General features: G+C 39.3%; 1 protein-coding gene across 1 annotated transcript; it reads right to left on the bottom strand.

The window, feature by feature from the left end:
• Positions 1–2,016: 2,016 nt before the first annotated feature.
• LOC111965582 (complexin-2) lies at positions 2,017–4,639 on the bottom strand. Its single transcript, XM_023989734.1, has 2 exons — positions 4,461–4,639; positions 2,017–2,257 (listed from the first exon to the last, which is right to left on the bottom strand). The coding sequence occupies exons 1-2, from the start codon at positions 4,632–4,634 to the stop codon at positions 2,060–2,062; spliced, it is 372 nt and encodes a 123-aa protein (XP_023845502.1). The 5' UTR covers positions 4,635–4,639; the 3' UTR covers positions 2,017–2,059.
• Positions 4,640–8,467: the final 3,828 nt, after the last annotated feature.

Genomic DNA, 8,467 nt, shown 5'->3' with positions numbered 1-8,467 from the left:
ATCTCTGGATAATCTGAGTGTATAATGTTGAATAATGATGAATCGTTGTTGATTCTCTGGATAATCTGAGTGTATATGAGTTGAATATGAACGTGAGTGTAATTCTCTGGATAATCTGAGTGTATGATTGTTTATGTGAATATGAATCGTGTGTATTCTATGGATAATCTGAGTGTATATGTTGAATATGAATCGCTGTGTATTCTATGGATAATCTGAGTGTATAATGTTTGAATATGATCGTGTGTATTCCCTGGATAATCTGAGTGTTATAATGTTGATATGATCGTGTGTATTCTCTGGATAATCTGAGTGTATGATGTTGAATATGAATCGTGGTGTATTCTCTGGATAATCTGAGTGTATGATGTTGAATATGAATCGTGTGTATTCTATGGATATCTGAGTGTATGATGTTGAATATGAATCGTGTGTATTCTCTGGATAATCTGAGTGTATAATGTTGAATATGAATCGTGTGTATTCTCTGGATAATCTGAGTGTATGATGTTGAATATGAATCGTGTGTATTCTCTGGATAATCTGAGTGTATAATGTTGAATATGAATCGTGTGTATTCTCTGGATAATCTGAGTGTATGATGGTTGAATATGAATCGTGGTGTATTCTCTGGATAATCTGAGTGTATGATGTTGAATATGCAATCGTGTGTATTCTCTGGATAATCTGAGTGTAGATGTTGAATATGAATCGTTGTGTATTCTATGGATAATCTGAGTGTATGATGTTGATATGAATCCTGTGTATTCTCTGGATAATCTGAGTGTATAATGTTGAATATGAATCGTGTGTATTCTCATGGATAATCTGAGTGTATGATGTTGAATATGAATCCTTGTGTATTCTCTGGATAATCTGAGTGTATGATGTTGAATATGAATCGGTGTATTCTATGGATTAATCTGAGTGTATAATGTTGAATATAAATCGCGTTGTATTCTCTGTGATTAATCTGATGTATGATGTTGAATATGAATCGTGTGTATTCTATGGATAATCTGAGTGTAATAATGTTGAATAATAAATCGCGTGTATTCTCTGGATAATCTGAGTGTATAATGTTGATGCAGTGATCTTTGTTTATAATGCAACAGTAAGTAAAGATAGTTTCTCTCACAAAAATGCAGTCTGTCTGTCAGACTGATAATTAGAGAGGTTTTATATTAGTCCGGTTTTTAAAGGGAAATCAAATTGTCCCGTTGCCTTAGTGTTTCATAGCATAAGAAGGTATGGGACCAGATCTATACATAGAGCCAGACTAACATTAAATACATACGTCAATAATGTGGCAGGTTTACTTCCTTTWAAGACAAACACCATATTATAAAGTTCAATTACGTCGTCAAAKGACTTCAACGAGACCCTCATTTAACAGCTCCCCTGTTGGAGAAAGTCCTASGAAGGCACAGTCTAAACTAACTAAACTGGTGTTCTCAAAAAGACCTAGAATAGAATATCCACTTCCCATACAGTTACAGTAGCTTACTTACTATAAAAATAGAAAAAGCCAGTGAATTTAAAAGAAAGCACTCCATCTTGAGATAAGTGTTGGCAGTGCTTTTCAACCACATGAGCAGGAATGCCCATTGAAGTGTTCATTAGTACGGTGGATTGAACCCTGCTCTCTAATGCATGGCTGGACAGAAACTCCATACCCCAGTTAATACCAATGGCCAACCAATCCAAATGCATCTACCTGGTGCGGTGGATCGATCTACCAATGCTGGAATGTTAGATAAGTGGATTTTTTTTTTTTATATACACTTAGTCGGTGGTTGAGAGACCGACCAAAAGCTGTAGGGCGATATATAAGCACATTGTGTCTAGTCTAGAAAACAACAAATATTTCTGTAAAGGCAGTGAATAGCCACCTCCCACAGTTTGGCAAGAACCCCTCCACCCCTCCTATCCCCCTCCCCCAGTCCCAGATCTCTCCTCCCCCTCCCCCAGTCCCAGATCTCTCCTCCCCTCCCCTAGTCCCAGATCTCTCCTCCCCCTCCCTGGACCGAACCATGTGTTGTGGTTGTCGATGTGTTCATTACTTCTTGAACATGTCCTGCAGAGGTCCAGGGAGGAACTTGAGGACGGTGTCCAGAATGCTCTCCTCGTCCTCGTCGTCCTCGTCTCCGCACCCGGCTGGGATGGCCTTCTTGGCGCGCGTCAGAGACCCCTCACAGGCCTGCTCCATGGCTGCCTTCTCCTCCGCCTCCTTCTCCTCCTTCTTCTTCAGGCCATACTGCACGGATGAAGGGCAGAGAGTTAACAATAAACAGTATATATGAGGATGTCACTTTCAAAGAAGTAACACCACCACCCACCTGTTAAGGTCATATTGTGTCCCACAAGGTTTGATTCTTGGAACTATAGTGCCTTCAGAAAGTATTCACACACTTTGACTTTTTCCACATTTTGTTGTTACAGCCTGAATTTAAAATATATTAAATTGACATGTGTTTTGTCACTGGCCTACACACAATACCCCATAATGTCAAAGTGGAATTATGTTTTAAGAATTTTTTWAAACTAATTAAAAATGAATAAGTATTCAACACCTTTGTTATGGCAAACCTAAATAAGTTTAGGAGTAAACATTTACTTAACAAGTCACATAATAAGTTGCATGGACTCGACAAAACCTATTCCTATTCCCCCTCAGGAGACTGAAAAGATTTGGCATGGGTCCTCAGATCCTCAAAAAATTATACAGCTGCACCATCGAGAGCATCCTGACTGGTTGCATCACTGCCTGGTATGGCAACTGCTCGGACTCCGAAAGCAAGGCACTACAGAGGGTAGTGCGTACAGCCCAGTACATCACTGGGCCAAGCTTCCTGCCATTCAGGACCTCTATACCAGGCGGTGTCAGAGGAAGGCCCTAAAAATTGTCAAAGACTCCAGCCACCTTAGTCATAGACAGTTATCTCTGCTACCGCATGGCAAGTGGTACCGGAGTGCCAAGTCTAGGTCCAAGAGGATTCTAAACAGCTTCTACCCCCAAGCCATAAGACTTTTGAACATCTAATCAAATGGCTACCCAGACTATTTGCCTTGTCCCCCCCTTCGCCTACGCTGCTTCTACTCCTGTTAATTAACTATGCTTGGTCACTTTAATAACTATACCTACATGTACATATTACCTCAATTACCTTGACTAACCGGTGCCCCCGTACATTGACTCTGTGCCGATACCTCCTGTTTTTAGCCTCCACATTGATTCTGTACCGATATCCCCCTGTATATAGCCTCGCTATTGTTATTTTACTGCTGCTCTTTAATTATTTGTTACTTTTATTTCTTATTTTTTACTTATCTCTTTTTTTCTTCTAAAAACTGCATTGTTGGTTAAGGGCTTGTAAGTAAGCATTTCACTGTAAGGTCTACACCTGTTGTATTTGGCGCACGTGACAAATAACATTTGATTTGATTTGACTCACACTGTGTGCAATAATAATGTTTACCATGATTTTTGAATGACTACCTCATCTCTGTACCCCACACACAACATTATCTGCTAGGTCTCTCAGTTGAGCAGTGAATTTCAAACACAGATTCAACCACAAAGACCAGGGAGGTTTTCCAATGCCTCACAAAGAAGGACACGTATTGGTAGATGGGTAAAAAAAAAAAAWTCTAACATTGAATATTCCTTTGAGCATAGAGAAGTTATTAATTATACTTTGGATGGTGTACCAATACACATAGTCAGTACAAAGATACAGGTGTCCTTTCTAATTCAGTTGCCGGAGAGGAAGGAAACCGCTCAGGGATTTCACCATGAGGCGAATGGCAACTTTAAAACAGTTACAGAGTGTAATGGCTGTGATAGGAGAAAACTGAGGATGGATCAACAACATTGTAGTTACTCCACAATACTAACCTAAATGAGAGAGTGAAAAGAAGGAAGCCTGTACAGAACACAAATATTACAAAACATGCATCCTGTTTGCAACAAGGCACTAAAGTAATACTGCAAGAAATGTGGCAAAGCAATTAACTATTTGTACTGAATACAAAGTGTTTTGTTTAGGGCAAATCCAATACAACACATTACTGAATCATGTTATGGGTATGATTGTAATCATTACGGGCTGGGGAGTTTAAAAAAAACATGTTTTCACTTTGTCCTTATGGAGTATTTTGTGTAGATGGATTAGACACAAAATCTATTTAATCCATTTAGAATTCATGTTGTAACACAACAAAATGTGGAATAAGTCAAAGGGTATGAATACTTTCTGAAGGCACTGTACATTATTTCTAATTTACATTAAAGGCGCAATCTAGGATTAAAAGAACAATAAAACACTTTTTTAGGTACAGTATACAGGTGAAGGTTGGGGCTGGAGAAATGGAACAGTTTTTTTAAAGGGGGGCGGGGGTGGGGCTACATTGAATGTAAAATAGTTCCTGAGTAGTTTGTGGACTGCTGCAGTGCTCACCTTGTCCCTGATGGACTGTCGTACTACTTCTCTTTCTGACTCCATTTTCCGGTGCTTATCCTTCCTCTCCTCCTCCTGTTGTCTCAGAGCCTCCTGTCTCTCCTCCTCTTCCTCCTTCTTCTTCTTCACYACCTCTGGATCCTTCTCCTCCTCTCCTCCTAACATTTTCCCCATGTCTTTAGTGGCCCCTTGAGGAAACAGTCACACACACAGAGCCAGAAGTCAATTCAATTAAAATACAGTAGACAGGTGTGTGCCTTTCCAAATCATGTCCAATCAATTGAATTTACCACAGGTGGACTCCAATCAAGTTGTAGAAACATTTCAAAGGTTTTTTCAATAGAAACAGGATGCACCTGAGCTCAATTTCGAGTCTCATAGCAAAGGGTCTGAACACTTATGTAAAAAAGGTATTTGTGTTTTTAATTTTTAAAACATTTGCAGAAATGTCTAAAAAACTGTTTTTTTGCTTTGTCATTATGGAGTATTGTGTGTAGATCGATGAGGAAAAAAAACATTTAATACATTTTATAATACGGCTGTAACGTAACAAAACGTAGAAAAAGGGACGGGGTCTGAATACTTTCCAAATGCACTGTATATGATCATCTTTATAAGGTAAAGATCTTGATCCTGATTTAAAGAAGAGTGGTGAATTCCCTCCTTAGAACGCTAAAGGGTACTTCCAAGCTGCAAGAATGAGATCTGAATCAGTTAGGCCTATGCTAATTCAGTTAAGGTCCATTTATGTCTTTGAAGTAAAAAGAGAGGGTGYTCGTAGTGAGATTTCCATGAACTTGGTGGATCGAATCCCTGAGCTGACAAGGTAAAAATCTGTCGTTCTGCCCCTGAACAAGGCAGTTTAACCCACTGTTCCTAGGCCATCATTGTAAATAAGAATTTGTTCTTAACTGACTTGCCTAGTTAAATAAATACAAAATAAATACAAAATAAAAAAATAAAACTGTGGCTATGAATGTATATTTTATACAGTATAAACAAAGATGTTGTGCCATCCTTCTTAAAGGCCCAGTGCAGTCAAAAATGTGATTTTTCTATGTTTTATATATATTTCCACACTGTAAGGTTGGAATAATAATGTGAAATTGTGAAAATTACAATAATACACTTTTTGTGTAAGAGCTGTATAAAAACAAACCACCTGAAATGTCAGCCTGTTTTGGTGGGATGGAGTTTTGGCCTGCCTGGTGACATCACCTGTCGGTAAATTAGTTAWTAGACCAATAATAAAGAGTGTTCCAAACTTCGCAGAGTAAGGCAAACAACTTCTTCAAGGTCTCAGAGCGAGTGACGTCAACGATTGAAACGCTATTAGCGCACACCGCTAACWAGCTAGCCATTTCACACCCCGGTTACAGAGACAGTCTCTCTCCATTGGATATCACRGTCATTGTCCTTTGCGCATATCCTCCCCGTCCCTCGTGTCCAGCTTGCCCTACAACATACCGTTAGTAGTTGGGTCACCATTTGTCCTTGCACACAAAGAATGCAATTTGGAGCTAAGTGTTAAAGTGGTCTCTCTTCATACATTCTTTGACTTGATGGTAATTATTTTTTTAATACCTCAATTATATATTCTAACAAAGCTCTCGTTTGATATATTCAGAGGATGGGAAGGACACAGACTGGGACAAATCATCCTTCAACAGTTGATGTCATGTCTTATGAATCACCATAACTAACCCTTTGACTGCATGGCACACAGCGTGTTTTGTCTAGCCTAGTGTGAAAACAGATAGAGAGAGAGAGAGAGAGAGAGAAAAAAAATAGGGGACATGGCCCATTGGCTTCCACAGGCTGCTAGTCAAAAGGCTGTTGCTGCTGAAAAATGTGTTAGGCATGGGGGGAAGATTGGAGAATGGAACTCATTTGAATAATGGATGACCCTCATTGGTAAATCATGCCCTCGTATGTCAAAAGTAAACCTAAATGTTGGACACTTTGGGATTAACTTTTAAAATGATGACCAGCATCAAGAAGAGCTCATGAAGATGCACTGCAGCTAGGCTGTTTCCCAAATGGCACCRTAATTCCTACATAGTACACTTCTTTTGACCAGAGACTTATGAGCCCTGGTCAAAAGAAGTGCACTAGGCAGGAGATAGGGTGTCATTTCTGCTGTAGGCTACAGTTGATCATGCATGTACAGAGCCACTTTGTACACAAGCTATCTGGCATTTTTCTATGCTCCAGGAGAAGTAACATGCCTATTACAGGTATTCTAATACTATTACAGGTATTCTAATACTATTACAGGTATTCTAATACTATTACAGGTATTCTAATACTATTACAGGTATTATAATACTATTACAGGTATTATAATACTATTACAATACTATTACAGGTATTATAATACTATTACAGGTATTATAATACTATTACAATACTATTACAGGTATTATAATACTACTACAGGTATTATAATACTATTACAGTAGATAACTGGACTGCCATAACAGATGACATGAGTGGTCACTCTCATGGTGAAGATATAGCATCTGAGTAAGCTGGTTATGACTATAAACTATATATATATATATACCTGGCGCTAACATGCGTCCTTTGTTCGGATCTTGTCCACATTCTGACTGGCCCACATTTTCAGAAATATTGTATGTCTACACATGGTATTTAAATGTGTCTCTTATCTGTCCATTGTGTCCACATTGTGACCATATTTCCTGGCCCATCCCTGTCTGGTATTTATTTGACAGCTATTCTTTTCAAAATAATATGTAATTTATTTATTTAAAGACACATATTGATGCCGCCTGTCAATGACTTTAGAGGGCGGGATACTGATGAATTCAATGGTTTCACTGTCCAGATCTGTCTACACTTTATCCAGACACAATACGTGCCTGACTACGTCCAGAGGAGGTCAGGAAGATCTGATCACAATCAAATCACAGTGCATCTTTCAATCGTCTACACCTGTCTGAAAATGCGGCCACTATCAGAATGTGGACAAGATCAGGACAAAATATGCATGTTAGAACCAGGTGTAAAAAGGGTTTTAGTCTTCTCTCCATGTTTTGACCTGCTGGCAGTAACTCCTCAGCTGTCTGTCTGTTTGGAGACTGATTGAAACAGGCCCGCAATTAGCAATCCCTGCTAATCTAATGTGGTCAGTCAGAGAGCCTGGTGAGGCAATATCGAATMAACTATGCAGCGATGCAAACCAATCCCAGGCCAGAGGCTAGGATCCAGACGGAGATCTGTGTCAGATACCGGAAGCAACATATTACATCCTGTTTATATCCAATGATATCAGTCGAAGCTAAATGTGATAGAGAAGTGGAAAAATATGACTTTAAAAAAATATATATCTTAAAAACCCAGAATGTACTATTCTGACATATCGAGAGCTTGGGACTACACGGTTCTATCTGCAAAAATATTATTCTAAGATAATTTTCTTTACACCTCCGAACTCTAATTGGTTTGAATGATGTCAGCTATTTTCATCTTGTAATTCTTTTGAAGTTAACACATAGAATGAAGGTATTTAGAGTATATATACTGTAGGTAGAGAACATTGAACAGAACGAGGCTCAGTCAACAACTAAATTTGGAAAAAATCCAGATAGAACCTAATAGTTCCAAACTCTCGATTTAGAATATTTTAATATTTTACTGAAGAAAGTCAAGGGGAGTGGAGAAAATCCAATCAGGTTTGTTGGTTGGATACCTGGCTGTGCCAACATCACAACTTTTCATCTAGCTACATAAACAGACCTGAACACAGTGCACTGCACTGGCTCAATTAACCATTTCAACCCCATCTTAATACCTTTAGGAAATACGGTCTGACAGACCTCATCTGTGGTGTCATCTATATCTCAGCAGGTCTTAAGAGAAATCGGAAACTTCCCCCAGCACAAACCAGCCTATCCCCACCGTCCCGCTGTCCCCCAGTCCCGCTGTCCCCCTCCCCAGCCCCAGGTCCCCTCCCCCCCCCTCCCCGCCCCCATCCCGCTGTC

This window comes from Salvelinus sp. IW2-2015, linkage group LG6.2, assembly GCF_002910315.2.
Source record: "Salvelinus sp. IW2-2015 linkage group LG6.2, ASM291031v2, whole genome shotgun sequence".
NCBI classification, from domain to species: domain Eukaryota; kingdom Metazoa; phylum Chordata; class Actinopteri; order Salmoniformes; family Salmonidae; genus Salvelinus; species Salvelinus sp. IW2-2015.
The sequence above is the reverse complement of the archived record's forward strand: the minus strand, read 5'-3'. Positions and strand labels throughout refer to the sequence as shown.